The 20015-nt window shown below is 47.2% G+C and overlaps 1 protein-coding gene across 1 annotated transcript in view; it reads right to left on the bottom strand.

The window, feature by feature from the left end:
- LOC120996567 (solute carrier organic anion transporter family member 2B1-like) overlaps positions 1-20015 on the bottom strand; it is a 134347-nt gene that overhangs the window by 76812 nt on the left and 37520 nt on the right. The window contains exons 3-7 of the mRNA XM_040426555.1: positions 11599-11736; positions 8693-8855; positions 7484-7705; positions 3296-3394; positions 1329-1459 (exon numbers count right to left, since the gene is read on the bottom strand). Of these exons, the coding sequence (XP_040282489.1) occupies positions 1329-1459; positions 3296-3394; positions 7484-7705; positions 8693-8855; positions 11599-11736 (753 nt within the window). The remainder of the gene's footprint in view (positions 1-1328; positions 1460-3295; positions 3395-7483; positions 7706-8692; positions 8856-11598; positions 11737-20015) is intronic.

Here is a 20015-nt window from a genome sequence, read left to right as displayed (position 1 = left end):
AGATCACAGATCCAACCAGAGGACACCCCCCCTGATTCATCCACACCAGTGGTCATACACCACGGGTCCCATCAGTGGACCTCTGTCTCTGCTGACAGTAAACTGCATGCAGCACACAATCTCACCACTAGGGGGAAGTGGTTTTATTGGTGTGAGGCCTGTATACACACACAGCGCACACCACTTGTCTTTACAGAAGGGGCCCCCGATGTCCTCGATCTTTGCACCCACAATCACACTCTTGGTGCCCAAAGCTACGGAGAAGCAGCAGCACAGGGCGCCGCTGCCCTCCTTCAGCATTTGGTGCTATCATTTTGTGCTGTATCCCTATAGGAGGAGGAAAAGGGGGCATTGATAGAATAGGGCACCACCCCAACCCATGCCCGGCCCTGACCATATCCAATGTGCCCAAAGAGGTCAAAGTATACAGATGTAGCAGAGCTCTGCGGGTTATTTTCTTCTCCATATCTGCTTGGCTCAGCGAGACTTTCTTTGCGTCGCACTCAGCAAAACAGACAAACCACAATCTCCTAACTCTGCAGAAAGATTTCAGGAACTGCACAGCCCGGGGCCTAATCACGGAACCACATTATGCAAGACGCCAGAAGTAAATATCAAGGCTTCAGCTGCTTCCACCTGACTCTAAGCTGATGGGACTACAGGGCAGCATGGCCGCCAGAACCCCTTCCCCAGGAATCTGTATAATCCAGTGCGGGTGTGCGGTCCTACTGCCCAGTCCTGTCCTGACAGGGTGGCAAGGCTGTGCATAACTATGAAGGCAGCCCTTGTGGCTACAAAGGGGCCCCTGGAGAGAAAGGGGCCCATGGTAGGTTGGTCTTGTCTTCATTTTCATGCAACTCTATAAAGGGGCTCCTAGGGGTCATCCCAAGAGATAAACCTATCCCCTATAAACATTTAAGGGGATAGGTATCTTATAGGGGGGTTCCCGGTGCTCAGAAGAATGGGGGGGGTCCAGGCGGTCCAGCATGCACACCAGCGATCCAGCCCTCTGGAAGCTGTTCATGGCCTAAGAGCATTAGGAAAAACATGGCAGCTTTCTTCCAGAAACAGCGCCACATTTGTCCACAGGTTGTGTGTGGTATTGCATCTCAGTTCCATTGGAATGAGTGGGACTGAGCTACAATAATACATACGACACTCGGAGAGATGTGACACTGTTTCTGGAAGAAGGCCACCATGTTCTTTTATTTTCTATTCTGGACAACCCCTTTAATTAGTTATCGGTGATTGGTCCCTTTAAATACTTCCTGCCCCTTCCTTACGAAAACGCAGGTATAAGCCGAGTCCTGTTATCGGATGGTAGTTACCTGTTTAATAATTTCTTTGGGGAAGAAGAAGTAGGGAATGGAGGCCAGGGCCACAACGCTGGCCGCCACGATGAAGCCCAGCCACCAGGCGCCGATCCAGCGCGGGTCACTGGGGGTGAGGACGATTTCACCTGGGAAGAGATTTGAGCGATAAGGTCATTGTATCCGTGCCTTCAGAAACTGTCTTTATTTATATTATATTATTATAATTTATTTTGTTTTATTAAATTTTTTTGATTTATAATTAATTATTGTATTTGTTTTATTCTATTTCATTTATTTCCACATCTTACAACGATATTAGACTATAGATTTCTGACATCGCGTTTTTGTTGAGGTTTTTGTATTATTTTTTATAATATATTTTGTTTTTATGTTGCATTTTATAGCTTTATTGATTTATTTTTTTAGATATATAAATTTTAAAAAAATTCATTAAATTAAAAAAAAACATTTTTTTTATTTTTATTTTATCATTTATACAAATGATCCGACTATCACCATGCAATGGTTTTTGTCCGGGTTAAGCTCAGCACTCATGCCGGAAAGCAGCCGGATCCCCTTGGACAGGGGCGCACCACCAATGAGGCGAGGTGAGGCGATTGCCTTAGGCAGCACCGGGTAGGGACAAGGAGGGGGGGGGGGCAGCAGAAGGGGGATTATCATTTTCTGCAGTATAAAATGATAAATGATCGGCGGCATTCATCTGATGATGACCAAAAGCCCCCGACCTGATCACATTTTTTAGAGCACATTTTTGGCAGCTGCCTTTGCAAACGATTTCAAATTTCTGAATCATCTAATCATCTGAAATAGTCAAAAACTATTTTGGCGGACAGTTATCAGATCAGGGGCAGTTCTGCATTGGCGGCACATTAGGTAAGTTATGATTTAAAGGCTATGGGCACTTTCAAGGCAATTTTATTCTATTATGGCATTTTACTTATTTTGGGCTAAAATTATTTTTCAATTGGTCTTTATTAAAAATGTTTAACCGTTTTTTAGTTACAGGGGTTAAAAAATCAGTCTGCAGTGTATCACTTCTCAGTGCCATCAGCTAATATGAAGCCATATCTCTGATCTTCTAACCTCAGAAACACTCATTATAGCTAAACCGATGAGAATATGAGTGTTTATGAGGTCAGAAGTAAGGCTTTGCATGAGCTGTCAGCTGACAGGACTGAGAAGTGATACACTGCAAACAGACTGATTATTTTTAACACTTGTAACTCAAAAAGGGCTGAACATTTTTAGTAAAGACCAATTGAAAAAAGAAAATAATGATTTTTAGCCCATAGTAAGTAAAAACCATCATAAAATAATTGCCCCCTAAGTTTCCAAAGCCTTGAAATCAGGCTGATATCTGAAATCTCAAGGTGACAACTCCTGATCTTGTAATATGGTCACAATTGTATCAATCCAGGCATGGTTTATACTGTGTTTGTGGCCTCCATGACATTGCAAGCTCCACTGTCCCTCAAGGTCCAGGACCTATATGAATGAGCTGCGGACTGTAGATTACAGGCATGGAAACTTGCACAAATAGTTTGCTGGCCCTTTAAATGTTATTGCTATTATTTTGCAAACATGTATACATTTTTGAGGGACACGCTAGTTTACTAGGAGAGGAGATAGATGTTTCCAAGATGATGACTCTCTATCCGTCTGACCTAGATACGTCCAGATACTTAGATACGTCAGTCCTACTCTCGGAGCAGCACTTTGAGGTTTTGTTACTGAACACGTTGCAGAGTTAAAGGTCTTGCACGCTGAGATAGCAGCAGATGCTGCAGCAGACAGCGTGCTGGGCCGATAATAGACATTTCATGAGTCGGCAGAAGGCGGCAACGCTCGGCAGCACGGCACCTGTCAGGTCGCCTTTATTTCTGGACCATCGGCAGCCCGCTGTCATAGTCGCCTCGAAGCTTTGGATCTCAGCCTAATGCTTGCTTAGCGTTCACACTCACTGGCTGGGAGCTTGTCAATGTCCACATAGTAGCGTAACATGGCCGATCCCAGGATGAAAGCGACGCCGGGGCCCATCACCGTCACAGCAAAGAGGATGCCTGAAGAAGATGAAAGATAGGGAGGATTTAGAGGAACACTTTGTACCCTGAATCGTTCTAATATGATTGTAAATGATCGGAGACGTCCTTATGTTAATGGATTGGATAAGAATGACTGGAATTACACAACTTGGTCATAACAGATTGAAGTCCTGAAAGAAGGAGTCCTTAGAGGGTTTGTCCAGGATTATGAAAACATGGCTGATTTCTTCCAGAAACAGCGCCACACCTGGCCATGGGTCATGGGCAGTACTGCAGCTTAGTCTCATTTACTTGAGTTACATAGAGGCAGGTAAATGAGGCTCCAGTGGCAGAAAACAGAGGGAACATAAGGGGGCACAGATGGAATGGAGCAGGACACAGATGGAAAGGGATAGGAGGACATGGATTGAACCAAGGTAAGATGGCAGGGGGCAAGGAGAGGGGGACACAGATGGAATGAAAGCAGGACATGGGTGGAGGGAAGGCAGGACAGGGATAAAACTTATATGGAACATGAAAGAACCTGTATAGGACATGGTAAGAATCAAAGCAGGACATAGATGGGACAAAAAGGTCATAATTGGAACAGAGGCAAGATAAAAGGTAGAATCAAGATAGGACCAAGATGGAAGCAAGCTAGGACCAAGATGGAAGCAAGAAGGACAGGAATAGAAGGAAAGCAGGGCACAAGGTGAAAACAAGGCAGCATAGGGATGAAGACAAGGCAGGGCAAGGATGGAACCAAGGCAGGACAGGGGGGTGGATGCAAGGCAGGACAGGGGGTGGATGCAAGGCAGGACAGGGGGGTGGATGCAAGGCAGGACAGGGGGGTGGATGCAAGGCAGGACAGGGGGTGGATGCAAGGCAGGACAGGGGGTGGATGCAAGGCAGGACAGGGGGATGGATGCAAGGCAGGACAGGGGGTGGATGCAAGGCAGGACAGGGGGGTGGATGCAAGGCAGGACAGGGGGTGGATGCAAGGCAGGACAGGGGGATGGATGCAAGGCAGGACAGGGGGGTGGATGCAAGGCAGGACAGGGGGGTGGATGCAAGGCAGGACAGGGGGGTGGATGCAAGGCAGGACAGGGGGGTGGATGCAAGGCAGGACAGGGGGGTGGATGCAAGGCAGGACAGGGGGGGTGGATGCAAGGCAGGACAGGGGGGTGGATGCAAGGCAGGACAGGGGGGGTGGATGCAAGGCAGGACAGGGGGGTGGATGCAAGGCAGGATAGGGGGAAATGGAATCAAGGCAGGACAAGGATGGAACAACAAAGGCAGGATGGGGATGGAATTAAGGCAGGACAGGAATGGAATCAGGGCAGGATGATAATGGAATCAAGGCAGGACAGGAACGGAACAGAAGGACTTCGATTGGAGATAGAATTCTGATAAATGAAAAATGCTCATGGATGGAACTGAGGCAGGAAACAGAACAGAAGAAATCAAAGAACCAAGGCAGAACATGGCTGGGGCTGAGTAGACAGTGTTAGAACAGGAACCAGGTGAAGGGAGTAGAAGCAGGACATGGATAAATTAGAAAAGTGATGGAGAAACTGAAGGTCATGAGGACATGGATGAAGCAGTGAGAACAGAAATGAATGAGGCAGGGTGGTAGGGGATGAAGGAAACACGGAACAGGATGACAGGAATAAAAGTAGAAAGACGCAGGAAGGGACCAAATCAGAACATGGAGCCCACAGAGTGCGTGGATACAGCGGAGCAACTGCTCACATTCATAGGATGGTGAAGTCATTACTATTAGGCCTCATGCACACGGCCGTTGTTTTGGTCCGCATCCGAGCCGCAGTTTTGACGGCTCGTGTGCGGACTCATTCACTTCAATATGGCCACAAAAGATGTGAACAGCACTCCATGTGCTGTCCGCATCCGTTGCTCCGTTCCATGGCCCCGCTAAAAAAATATAACATGTCCTATTCTTGTCCGCGCTTTACAGTTATATGTAAAAGCTGTCCGTGCCGTTCTGCAAATTGTGGAATGCGCACGGATGCCATCCGCGATCTGCGGACCGCAAAACACACCACGGTCGTGTGCATGAGGCCTTAATCGAATGCAGGAAAGATATTCTGCCCACAATTCATGTCACGGTTTCTAGTGGAATTATCCAACAAATCCACAAGGAAAAACTAGACAAACATCAAAATCATTCAGCAATGTCCAAGATAAAAACCACTTCACTGCGGCGTCTCGTATCCTTAGAAAACTGGATATGTGTGACATGAAGGCAATGCAGCATCGCTTACATTATGTATGAGGCGTGGTGTTATCTGGGGATTACCAGAATCATTAAAGTCACTCTGCAAAATGTAATTTATGGACAAATATTTGATCCTGCAAATGATAAACTCAGGATCCTGCAGAGCAGAGAGCGCTCATCCCAGAGGCAGAATCCATTACAATGAACATCGACCCGGAGCAGAATCTATTATCTTATCATTAGAATATATTAGGAGGAACTCTCAGGTAAGATAGAGATAGATAGATAGATAGATAGATAGATAGATAGATAGATAGATAGATAGATAGATAGATAGATAGATAGTTGTTGGATTTGGGTGGTCTTCTCGCCTCGTTTTCACCCCCTCCCGTGTTTTATTATTACTAATGGATGTTTTTGTATTTCCTTTGAAGCAGAAATTTGCAGAATTCAGAGAAATCTCGCAGCTTCTTTTTCCTCAGGAACTGTTGAGTCACGGCCACAGTGTTTCGTGTTTGTGTGACTGGATGAGATCCAAAATGAGGAGAATCTAGTTTGGCGAAGATGTGAGGAATCTGGCTGCACGCTGCTCATCTCCGGGACAGACGGGCTACAGCTGAGCAGACGGGTCACACCCTGCAGCACCCACACGTAAGGGCATGTACACATTAAGCAGAAGGGCACAGGTGGCAGTCACACTCAGGTGTCTGAAGGCACTTTACATCTCTGGTTACAGATTTTGTGTCGGGGCCCGGGAGCTCCTGTAAAAAGTGCTAGCGAAGTTCATCCTGGGTTATAATGCTCTACACTTCACTGTGACTGTCACCCAAGGACCCACATACAGACACCTGGGGCCAACCCAACCCTGGTGGCAGAGCAGGTCTTCAATCCACAGGATCTCTTTGTGTTTAGTTTCTACAGCTTCTGTGAAGATCTATGTTACCATGGTTACAGACTACAAACAATCCTGTGTAGTCTGATCCTGCATTCGTGTGGTCCTCCACCCCCTCCACTGTCTGTAGAGAAGGCAAACACTTCAAATTATTTTGAAGTGCCCAGATTGTTGCTCAGATTTTGTTTTGAGTTTTTTTGTAGGCTGCAGAGCTGACATTTTGTAGCATTCCCTACTTGTTCAACACCTAAACAGAGCCTCCTCTCATATATAGATTTTTTGAAATGTCCACCTTATACCAGATGCTGCACTTTACAGTCACTGGATATTATGCAAATGAACAGTGTGCAAGTTTGCTGACTATGTCCAATAACAGCCAACAGAATTGTGAATGCAGCTCTGGAGTATTCCATTGGCTTCAACTAAGGATTGGTACAATATAGGGAAGAAGAAGTTAATTTTTAGGCATTACAATTGCAGTTCATGGCCATCACTGTCCTGTGCTTATAGGGGATGACTTCCTGTACTGTTGCAGTACTGGAAGGGTTAATCTCCTCTTGCCCTGTGAGCTGCTGCAAGGCTGTTTCTAATTGTTAATTGCTATATAGCTGTACTGCTGACCTCTACAGATTTTCCCAGGTCTCTCTACCTTGCCAGAGTCTGTTTAGAGCTCTAATCCATTTTCTGCCTATATAATGACCTCTGCCTGTTTCCTGGTTCCTGATGCTCTGCCTCCTGACCTGAACTGTACCTGTTAATAGTACTGACTGTGCTACCTGTTCTGACCTTTGGACTGTTTCACTGATTTGCATATCCTGTTATGAGTTTGCCTGTTCCCTCAATGCTAAGTACCAGTGTCTCTGGTCACTGTTTGTCAGCAGCCAACCATACTGGTACTATTTCAAGAGGTAGCAGCTTTAAAGGGCGAGAACCAGGAAAACCTCAAGGATAACACTTTCTTAAATTATCACATTTGAATCCCATTTACATCCCATCTCACCTATGTAAAGAGGCGAGTTCCTTTTGCTGGCGTAATCGTCAATGTAAGAAATTCCGAAAGGCTGAATGGGCACACCACCGATCCCGAGGAGAATCTGACCGATGAACAGGATGGACAAGACATTCTTGTTGTCTGTTTGAGTCTTTGCCACACACTGATCACTGCTGGGACTTTGGCTTAATAGTCCAGACTGACAAATATCCGTTGTGTTACTGTAGACGCCTAGAATAGAGGGTGGAAGATGAATATAGCGGCCTTGCCCTCCACACATCTGTACTAAGGACCATGTCTACCTGCCCATTTATAGACCAAAAGCCCCTTGTTGACTGGTCACATCTGCTACTCTACGAGACTTGGTCACATCTGCTACTCTACGAGACTTATTATTGTAGCGTTCTTTCATGGAACACAAGGTAAGACAGTCTACACTTGGTCAACTAAGACTACTAACTTTAAAATCTTCTTATAGACCTGGATCTCTGTTACAATAAATGGAAAACCCAACAAAAACAATCTACAGATGAAGGCATCAATACTGGACAGCTGTAGATGGGACTACATAATACCACCAGACATAATCTTGAACTTCTCCATTGCTCCAGGACACCATGGAAGCCAACATTTACCTTTTCATTAACCTAGACAACTCGGAAAGTGTATACATACCCCCCTTACTACCCTAGACCACCAATGATGCTGACATAAACCTTTTCTCTTCGCTAAACTCTCAGGGAAGCAGATATTCACCTGCATGCTACCCTAGACCACAAGAGAATCAAGCATTAATCCCTTTGCTACCTGGGACTGAGAAGATTTGAGACCATCTGGGACTCTGATATTGACCTCTTTGTTTCACTAGATCGCCAAGGAATCAGTCTTTATCTCCTTCACTCTAATTCACACCTGGGATTAGACATTACCCCTCGAAAACTCTAAATTCTAATAGATCATCAATAAGTAGGCATTATTCTCTTTGTTACCCATATACCCAGGAACTTGATATTAACCCTCACCTTTCACTAGACTATCTGGTAAGCAGGTAGAACACAAGGGAAGTAGGTATCAACCCCTTCACTACCCTAAACCACCAGTGAAGCAACGGTTACAACTTATTGACTCTTATATAGCCCTGCTTTTTGTATATTCAGCCAGTTATCCAAATTGTCTAGGCATGGCCTGGGAGGATATTTCTCCAATACCTTTACTTACTAGCGAAAGATTTGTCATATTCGTACTGTCCCATAATAAAATGAGGTAGACACATAATAAATCCAGCAAGGCAGACGATCAGAGCTCCACACCCGATGAACCGTGGCCGGTGTACTCGACTTCCAAAGTAGCTGACGAAGACAATAAGCACGGTGTTCCCAATCTGAAACCAGAAGTAGCAGAGAAGTTACAGGACCTAAACTAATTCCAGAAGTTTCACCCTCCACACCACACTCAAGGGTTAGGAACAATGTGTAGGTACAAAAATATACAAAAAAAAATCTACAATTAACCATGACAGTAGAGCTGGTGTCAGCTGGATGGAAGGACCACCAGCCTGAAAGGGGTTGTGCAAGATTGGGGTCTTTGGCATCCCCCTTTCTCCCCAAATGGCCGAACCTGTAAAGGGAAGACTACTTACCTGCTTCCTGGAAATGACTCCCTGCTACTTCTCCTCCAGGCCTGTGATGCTCTGCTGAGCCCCCAAACTGTTAACATCTGGTTTGACAGATGTTTTGGGCAGCGATTGGCTGCGCAATGTCAAACAAGATGTTCCAGTGAGAGAGACCAGCAGAGCATTGGAGGCCGGTAGGAGAAGGAGTGGGGAGCCAGCGCCGGAAAGCAGGTAAGTATTCTTTCCTTAACAGGTCTTGCCAAGTCTTAGGGTTTGCCCAAACCTCTCCAATTCTTGCATAATCCCTTTAAGGGACCCATGCCTGTATAAGCAAACATGCTTTGTGGTAGGGTACACTAGGGCTTGTTTATGTCGGGAGATCAGGCAGATGATTATCAGAAAGTAAGCATTCCTTCCCGACAATCGCCTGCTCTTGAGACCACTGCTATTACATGCACTACCATCATTCGTGAGGCTGTGTCTGGTACTGTAGCCTAGCTCCATGCAAGTGAATGCAGTATCAAACTCAACTACATGAATGAGCATAGCATGGTGTTGGGTACTACTTCCTCAGACAATTCCAAAACCCTTCCAAGCATAGGCATTGATGTCATCTCTTTAAATCTATATAGGGTCTGGTCTGGGGTCTGGATTTATTTAGGGTTTATTCTGGAGCATGGATTAGCTCAGAGGGCCTGGTCTGGGGTCTTTATTTAATATCTGTTCTGGCCGGTAGTGGCATACTAAGGGGGAAGCGTGGGGGGTGGTCCGCCCCGGGTGCCAGCTCTCAGGAAGGTGGCAGAAGCAATGAGCGCTTCCATCAATACAGATAGAAGCGCTCATTGCTGGAGCACTGGGAGCTGCGGTCCTGTCACTGGCCGCTCAGCTCCCAGCGCTCCTCCCCTCCTTCAGGCCAGTGGAGCACAGAATGGTGAAGCAGGAAGACTTCTCCCCACTCCCCCATTCAGCCTGCAGACATACTGTAGATCGTACAGCCAGCCTGTGTGGGTGGAGCCTGCAGCCTGGAAATATGCACAAGCTCCGCCCACACCGTGCTGCAGAGCGATCTGTGCCTGCAGGGAAGAGAGGTATGTGAGCTTCAGGAACGGGACAAGGTGAGTAGTTACTTTGTTTTTTGTTTTTAATACAGAGGGGGCACAGAGGGCTTTATTACTATGGAGGGGGCACAGAGGACTTCATTACAATGGAGGGGCACAGAGGACTTTATTACTATGGAGGGGGCACAGAGGACTTTATAACTATGGGGGGGGGGGGGGGGACAGAGGGCATTACTAATGTGAAAGGGACACAATGGGCATTTCTACTATGGAGGGGGCATAGAGCCAGAGGGCATTACTACAATGAAGGGGGCACAGTGGGCATTATTACTGTGAGGGGGGCACAAGTGGGATTTCTACTATGGAGGGGGCACAGAGGGCATTACTAGCACAGTGGACATTACTACTATTAAGGGGGCACAATGGGCATTATTACTGTGAAGGGGGCACAGTGGGCATTATTACTATAAAAGGGGTACAATTGAGATTATTACTTGAAGGGGGCACAATGGGGATTATTACTGTGAAAGGGGCACAGAGAGGGCATAACTACTGTGAGGGGGCACAATGTGGGCTTAACTACTGTGAGGGGGCACACATCTGTACAAAACTACTGTAAAGGTTGCACAAAGGGGGTAATTCTACTGTGAGGGGGTACAATTTTTTTTAAAGTATTGGGGGATGGGGGGTTCCAGAGAAAGGACCCGCACGCCACTGTCTGGGGGTCTGTTTTAGTTTAGAGGGTCTGGTCAGGGCTCTGGATTTATTAAAGGTTTGTCCTGGGGTGTTTTAGTTTAGAGGGTTTGCTTTGGGGTCTAGATTTATTAAGGGTTTATTCTGCAGCAGGTTTTAGTTGAGAGGGTCTGGTTGAGGTATATTTAGGGCTTATACTGGGGTCTGTGTTAGATTAGAGAGTAAGGTCTCATGTCTGGACTGAATTAGGGTCTCTTCTGGGATCTGCTTTAGTTGAGATGGTCAGCTCTAGGTTCTGGATTTATTTAGGGTCTGGGTTCTGGGTTTACTTAAGGTCTGGTCTGTTTTAGCTTGGATGGTTTGTTTTGGGGTCTAGGGTTTATTTTGTGGCATGTTTACGTTTATAGAGTATGTGTGTGGTTTTCCACACCTAGATTTTATTCCTGGGAGCATGAGGGTAAGCCAGTCAGCACAGCCTGAAAGGCACGCCAGTGCAGACCTGCAGTACAGACAGAGAGAGCATGAGTGAGCATGGCCATCCTTGGCTATGTATGCCCACATCTCTCCTTCTCAGCCTCCACATTAAAAGTAGTGGAAAAAGAGAATGTACCCTGGCAACAGGCAAAAGCCACCAAGGAGGACAGAGAGGGACTGGGAATCTACCGAAGGTTGGAAGTAGGCAGAAGGCAGTTCAGGGACAACTCCATAACCCACCACCACCAATTAAAATATCTGGGTGCCCCCTGGAAGGGTAAAGTCACCTCATTAAAGGAAGCCAGAATCCCAGATGTCTGACTGGAGATCCCAAAGCGCTTCTCAATAGTGGAAATTGAACTCTTGAGGTAGGCAGACAGAAGGAGCTGGGAGAGCTGCAGGAGTCCATGACAAACCACAAAGATCTGAAATAACAAGGCAACATGTTACAAATGATATATTATATGTGACATAATATGGTCCCCTCCCCTGAGGAGCCTGATAGTTCACATAGCCACAGATGTAGGATTTATCATCTCCTCATTCACTGGAGCTTCGTCCTCCACTATGCAATTATCTACAACACTCTCCTATGTGGATACGTCATATATCTTTACTCATCCTGAGATTCATGAATAGAATGCTACAGTAAAGACTGATTAGGGGGGTACTATCTCTTCTTGGGGAAAGCGCCTTAGTTGGTGTGAGGAGACTTATAGGCCATACAAGCTCCTCTGGACTTCTGGGAAGAAAGGGATGCAAATTAGCTCTTAACAAGCTCTGCCTCTAATGCCACCAGATGTAAGGCAGCTATCCTATAAGTTAATGTTCAACCCTTTAAATAGGCCTTGAGACATGATTACGATATTAAATAAGCCAGCGTCTCATCTGCAGACAGCTGTTTCGGGGTGATTGCCCCTCATTAATGGTGCTCTCTCCCCAAGGAGAAATAGTACCCCCAAAATCCTGACTTAGGACTCTCATCAAGTTAAGCCAATACTCTCTGCTCTGATGATGGTCAATCACCCAAAACAACTGTCTGCAGATTTCTGGAAGTGTATCATGGCATTAACCCCTTAGTGACCACTAATACAGCTTTCTGCTGATGTAAACAAAGGGTTTTTTAGCTAAACAGCTGGCTTTAATCAATCATTACATGTACCCAAAATGGTGAATTAAAAACTATAACTTCTCCTGCAAAAAATAAGACCTCATACAAGTACATTGATGAAAAAACAAAAAAGTTATAGCTCTTGGAATGCGATTTAAAAAAATGTGCGTGGACCTCATGAGAAGAGTTGCTGATGCTCATCAGGCTGGAAAAAAAAATTACTAAACCATTTAGGAGAATTTAGGCTCCATCAAAGATTGCAAACTTCTTGAAATTAGTTTTATGTCCAAGTTATTTAAAAATGTTTTATTTGTGCCTGAATTGATTCTACACAAATATACTCAAATTGGCCTGGAAAGTGGTATATGACACGGAGGTCTCCTAGGGCTTTCATTGTCTTTCTCTTCTTTTTTTTATAGTTCCCAATTAGCATAGGAGTGTAAGAGGATTTTACTATTTTTCTTTAGAGCCCTACACCAGGCAGGGGCTCCTTAGGAACTAACATGCGACCGCCTTGTATCATTGAGGAATACAGAGGCTGCCATACACACGCTCCCCCACCCCCGATCCTCATCAGGGGGAGCCAAAACACACCTGGAAGCATGCACTTCCGGGTTTTTGCCCGATCAGATGCCGGGGTCATGAGCATGCACAATCTCTAAAGTCCCATCCAGGACAGAAAGGGTTTAAACACAGCGTACCATTACATGTAGAGTTGAGCGAACACCTGGATGTTCGGGTTCGAGAAGTTCGGCCGATCTTCACGGAAATGTTCGGGTTCGGGATCCGAACCGGAACCGAACTTCGTCCCGAACCCCATTGAAGTCAATGGGGACCCGAACTTTTGGGCACTAAAAAGGCTGTAAAACAGCCCAGGAAAGAGCTAGAGGGCTGCAAAAGGCAGCAACATGTAGGTAAATCCCCTGCAAACAAATGTGGATAGGGAAATGAATTAAAATAAAAAAATAAAAAATAAAAATGACCCAATATCAATTGGACAGAGGTCCCATAGCAGAGAATCTGGCTTCATGTCAGCAGAGAATCAGTCTCTTCATGCCATAGCAGAGAATCTGGCTTCATGTCAGCACAGAATCAGTCTTCATGTCATAGCAGAGAATCAGGCTTCACGTCACCCACCACTGGAACAGGCCACTGTCACACATTTAGGCCCCGGCACCCAGACAGAGGAGAGAGGTCCCGTAACAGAGAATCTGGCCTTATGTCAGCGCAGAATCTGTCTTCATGTCATAGCAGAGAATCAGGCTTCACGTGACCCACCACTGGAACAGGCCACTGTCACACATTTAGGCCCCGGCACCCAGACAGAGGAGAGCGGTCCCGTAACAGAGAATCTGGCCTTATGTCAGCGCAGAATCTGTCTTCATGTCATAGCAGAGAATCAGACTTCACGTCACCCACCACTGGAACAGGCCACTGTCACACATTTAGGCCCAGGCACCCAGGCAGAGGAGAGAGGTCCGTAACAGAGAATCTGGCCTTATGTCAGCGCAGAATCAGTCTTCATGTCATAGCAGAGATTCAGGCTTCACGTCACCCACCACTGGAACAGGCCACTGTCACACATTTAGGCCCAGGCACCCAGGCAGAGGAGAGAGGTCCCGTAACAGAGAATCTGGCCTGATGTCAGCACAGAATCAGTCTTCATGTCATAGCAGAGAATCAGTCTTCACGTCACCCACCACTGGAACTGGCCACTGTCACACATTTAGGCCCCGGCACCCAGACAGAGGAGAGGTTCATTCAACTTTGGGTTGCCCCGCAATATAATGGTAAAATGAAATTAAAAATAGTATTGAATGAGGAAGTGCCCTGGAGTAGAATAATATATTGTTAAGGGGAGGTAGTTAATATCTAATCTGCACAAGGGATGGACAGGTCCTGTGGGATCCATGCCTGGTTCATTTTTATGAACGTCAGCTTGTCCACATTGGCTGTAGATAGGCGGCTGCGTTTGTCTGTAATGACGCCCCCTGCCGTGCTGAATACACGTTCAGACAAAACGCTGGCCGCCGGGCAGGCCAGCACCTCCAAGGCATAAAAGGCTAGCTCTGGCCACGTGGACAATTTGGAGACCCAGAAGTTGAATGGGGCCGAACCATCAGTCAGTACGTGGAGGGGTGTGCACAGGTACTGTTCCACCATGTTAGTGAAATGTTGCCTCCTGCTAACACGTTCCGTATCAGGTGGTGGTGCAGTTAGCTGTGGCGTGGTGACAAAACTTTTCCACATCTCTGCCATGCTAACCCTGCCCTCAGAGGAGCTGGGCGTGACACAGCTGCGTTGGCGACCTCTTGCTCCTCCTCTGCCTTCGCCTTGGGCTTCCACTGGTTCCCCTGTGACATTTGGGAATGCTCTCAGTAGCGCGTCTACCAACGTGCGCTTGTACTCGCGCATCTTCCTATCACGCTCCAGTGCAGGAAGTAAGGTGGGCACATTGTCTTTGTACCGGGGATCCAGCAGGGTGGCAACCCAGTAGTCCGCACACGTTAAAATGTGGGCAACTCTGCTGTCGTTGCGCAGGCACTGCAGCATGTAGTCGCTCATGTGTGCCAGGCTGCCCAGAGGTAAGGACAAGCTGTCCTCTGTGGGAGGCGTATCGTCATCGTCCTGCGTTTCCCCCCAGCCACGCACCAGTGATGGGCCCGAGCTGCTTTGGGTGCCACCCCGCTGTGAACATGCTTCATCCTCATTCTCCTCCACCTCCTCGTCCTCCTCGTCCTCCAGTAGTGGGCCCTGTTTGGCCACATTTGTACCTGGCCTCTGGTGTTGCAAAAAACCTCCCTCTGAGTCACTTCGAAGAGACTGGCCTGAAAGTGCTAAAAATGACCCCTCTTCCACCTCTTCCTCCTGGGCCACCTCCTCTTCCATCATCGCCCTAAGTGTTTTCTCAAGGAGACATAAAAGTGGTATTGTAACTCTGATAACGGCGTCATCGCCACTGGCCATGTTGGTGGAGTACTCGAAACAACGCAACAGGGCACACAGGTCTCGCATGGAGGCCCAGTCATTGGTGGTGAAGTGTGTCTGATCCACAGTGCGACTGACCCGTGCGTGGTGCAGCTGAAACTCCACTATGGCCTGCTGCTGCTCGCACAGTCTGTCCAGCATATGCAAGGTGGAGTTCCACCTGGTGGGTACGTCGCATATGAGGCGGTGAGCGGGAAGGCCGAAGTTACGCTGTAGCGCAGACAGGCGAGCAGCGGCAGGGTGTGAACGCCAGAAGCGCGAACAGACGGCCCGCACTTTATGCAGCAGCTCTGACATGTCGGGGTAGTTGCGAATGAACTTCTGCACCACCAAATTCAGCACATGCGCCAGGCAAGGGATGTGCGTCAAACCGGCTAGTCCCAGAGCTGCAACGAGATTTCGCCCATTATCGCACACCACCAGGCCGGGCTTGAGGCTCACCGGCAGCAACCACTCGTCGGTCTGTTGTTCTATACCCCGCCACAACTCCTGTATGAGTTTCAGAATGGCCTGCTGACGTTTACCCCGGGCTGTGCTGAAGTTGGTGGTGAAGGTGTGTGGCTGACTGGATGAGCAGGTGGAAGAAGAGGAGGAGGAAGCTGAGTAGGAGGAGGAGGAGACAGGAGGCAAAGAATGTTGCCCTGCGATCCTTGGCGGCGGAAGGACGTGCGCCAAACAGCTCTCCGCCTGGGGCCCAGCCGCCACTACATTTACCCAGTGTGCAGTTAGGGAGATATAGCGTCCCTGGCCGTGCTTAGTGGTCCACGTATCTGTGGTTAGGTGGACCTTGCCACAGATGGCGTTGCGCAGTGCACACTTGATTTTATCGGACACTTGCAGGGAAGGCACGGCTCTCTTGGAGAAGTAGTGGCGGCTGGGAACAACATACTGTGGGACAGCAAGTGACATGAGCTGTTTGAAGCTGTGTGTGTCCACCAGCCTAAATGACAGCATTTCATAGGCCAGTAGTTTAGAAATGCTGGCATTCTGGGCCAGAGATCGAGGGTGGCTGGGTGGGAATTTACGCTTTCTCTCAAATGTTTGTGAGATGGAGAACTGAACGCTGCCGTGTGACATGGTTGAGATGCTTGGTGACGCAGGTGGTGGTGTTGGTGGTACATCCCATGTTTGCTGGGCGGCAGGTGCCAACGTTCCTCCAGAGGCAGAGGAAGAGGCCGAGGCGGCGGCAGCAGCAGAAGAGGCCGAGGCGGCAGCAGCAGAAGAGGTAGCAGGGGGAGCCTAAGTGACTTCCTTGTTTTTAAGGTGTTTACTCCACTGCAGTTCATGCTTTGCATGCAGGTGCCTGGTCATGCAGGTTGTGCTAAGGTTCAGAACGTTAATGCCTCGCTTCAGGCTCTGATGGCACAGCGTGCAAACCACTCGGGTCTTGTCGTCAGCACATTGTTTGAAGAAGTGCCATGCCAGGGAACTCCTTGAAGCTGCCTTTGGGGTGCTCGGTCCCAGATGGCGGCGGTCAGTAGCAGGCGGAGTCTCTTGGCGGCGGGTGTTCTGATTTTGCCCACTGCTCCCACTTTTGCTACGCTGTTGGCTCCGTCTCACCACTGCCTCTTCCTCCGAACTCTGAAAGTCAGTGGCACGACCTTCATTCCATGTGGGGTCTAGGACCTCATCGTCCCCTGCATCGTCTTCCACCCAGTCTTGATCCCTGACCTCCTGTTCAGTCTGCACACTGCAGAAAGACGCAGCAGTTGGCACCTGTGTTTCGTCATCATCAGAGACGTGCTGAGGTGGTATTCCCATGTCCTCATCATCAGGAAACATAAGTGGTTGTGCGTTAGTGCATTCTATCTCTTCCACCCCTGGGGAAGGGCTAGGTGGATGCCCTTTGGAAACCCTGGCAGCAGAGTCTTCAAACAGCATAAGAGACTGCTGCATAACTTGAGGCTCAGACAGTTTCCCTGATATGCATGGGGGTGATGTGACAGACTGATGGGCTTGGTTTTCATGCGCCATCTGTGCGCTTTTTGCAGAAGACTGGGTGGGAGATAATGTGAACGTGCTGGATGGACTGTCGACCACCCAATTGACTAATGCCTGTACCTGCTCAGGCCTTACCATCCTTAGAACGGCATTGGCCCCCACCAAATATCCCTGTAAATTCTGACGGCTACTGGGACCTGAGGTAGTTGGTACACTAGGACGTGTGGCTGTGGCAAACAGAATGGCAAATTTGGGAAAAGTTTTTCAACCCAGAACAAAAAGTGTGCTTTTACGGTCACTACAAATAACTTGACTAGCTAAAACAGTACAGATTTGGTTGAATAGAAATGTGAGGCCTGTTTTTTTTTGCGCTGTGTGACAGGTATAGGTTTAATCACAGAATCAGACTTCTATCAGCACGCTAGTGTGTGTCTTAGGTTTTTCTGAATGACACTATCAGTACCTTCAATGTAAGATATCCTTTTTGGGATAGATTTCAAGTAGGCCTCAAATACCAGAAACTAGTTATTTTGAGAATGGCAAATTTGGGAATAGTTTTTCAACCCAGAAAAAAAAAAGTGCTTTTACGGTCACTAGAAATAACTTGACCAGCTAAAACAGTACAGATTTGGTTGAATAGAAATGTCAGGTCTATTTTTTAGGCGCTGGGTGACAGGCTCAACTTGCCCCTGATGTAGTATATGGCCAAAAAATAACCACACTATTGATGGTTAAATGCACTTCGGTGACACAGGCTCAGCCTGCAGCTGATGTAGTATATGGCCAAAAAATAACCACACTGTTGATGGTTAAATGCACTTGGGTGACACAGGCTCAGCCTGCACCAGATGTATTATATGGCCAAAAAATAACTAGACTGTTGATGGTTAAATGCACTTTGGTGACACAGGCTCAGCCTGCAGCTGATGTAGGATATAGCACAAAATAACCACACTATTGATGGTTAAATACACTTGGTGATAGCTTGTGCTGGCGCACCACAAGTCACAAAATGGCCGCCGATCCCCCCCCACAAAAAAGTGATGTAAAAACGCTCTGGGCAGCCTCACAAAAAATGAGCAAGTCAATATTAGCACTTCAATGATCCACAGCTGCAGATCAATCACAGAATGAAGTCATTTGGAGGAGTTAATCTGCCTAATCTCGCCCTAACGTCGCAGTTGCAACCTCTCCCTACACTTGTATCAGCAGAGTGACGTGCAGCGCTACGTGACCCAAGCTTATATAGAGGCTGGGTCACATGCTGCACTGGCCAATCACAGCCATGCCAATAATAGGCAAGGCTGTGATGGCCTCTTGGGGCAAGTAGTATGACGCTTGTTTATTGGCTGCTTTGCAGCCTTTCAAAAAGCGCCAAGAAAGCGCCGAACACCGAACCCGAACACGAACTTTTACGAAAATGTTCGGGTTCGGGTCCGTGTCACGGACACCCCAAAATTCGGTACGAACCCGAACTATATAGTTCGGGTTCGCTCATCCCTAATTACATGTGTTATGGTTTTTCATATTTCCCTTATCGGGGGCAGGTGGTGTCTAAACACACACGATGTTATGGGGGGGGGGGGGAGTGGCTTGTTGGGACCAAACATCTTAAAATTATGCCTTAGTGGGGGCAAAATGCCTGCCTATATTTATACACTCACTCTCTTGTTAATGTCAGAAGAAAGAGTGGTTTGTTCTGAACAAACCTGGAAAAACTGTCCCTTTTTAACAGCAGCAGTACTGTCGTGGCCACATGGCGTGATTACCCTACTCTTTCCACATCCACAATGTACTGCTGCTGACAGTTAAAAAGGAAAAAATTTCCAGGTTAATTCAGAACAAACCACTCTTTGTTCTGACAATAAAAATGTTGGAACCTCTATATAACTGAAGGTCTTTCTTAAATTATCCTATGTTGATGTTCATGAGTCCACAGGAGGACACTGAACTGAGTAGTATGGCTGGATTGCAAGAAGAAAGCCACTGCTCTCCAAAAAGAACATTGCTGCTCGTCTGCAGTTTATAAAGATCACCTTGACAAGCCAAAAGGATACTGGAGCAATGTTTTGTAGACAGATGAGACCAAGATAGAACTTTTTGGTGTAAATGAGAAACATTATGTTTGGAAAAAGGAAAACCGAGCATCCAGCATAAGAACCTAATCCAATCTCTTAAACATAGTGGTGGTGGAACCATGGTTTGGGCCTGTTTTGCGACACATGGGTCTCAGGACTGCTCAACATCATTTATGGAACAACAAATTCTGAATTTTACCATCAAATTCTCAAGGAAGACGTCAAGACATCTGTGCGTGTGCTAAATCTCCAAAGAACATGGGTCATGGAGCAAGACAACAACCCTGAGTGCACAAGTCCTTTTACCAAGGAATGGTTATTCTGGAATAGACAAGTCACAGTCCCGACCTTAATCCAATGGAAATGTTGTGCAAGGAGATTTAGCAAAAAATCCCGACCAACATAGCAGAGCTGAAGCTGTTCTGTACAGAGGAATGAACTAAAATTCCTCCAAGCCAACGTGCAGTACTAATCAACAGTAACCGGAAACAGGGGGGGTCACAGCAGATACTGAAATCAGAGGTTCACACTTTTACTGCGACAGGCATGTGATATTGGAGCACTTTCCTCAATAAATAAATTACCC

Source organism: Bufo bufo, chromosome 3 (genome assembly GCF_905171765.1).
Source record: "Bufo bufo chromosome 3, aBufBuf1.1, whole genome shotgun sequence".
Classification (NCBI taxonomy): domain Eukaryota; kingdom Metazoa; phylum Chordata; class Amphibia; order Anura; family Bufonidae; genus Bufo; species Bufo bufo.
Note: the sequence above shows the minus strand (reverse complement) of the source record. Positions and strands in the feature narration are given on the sequence as shown.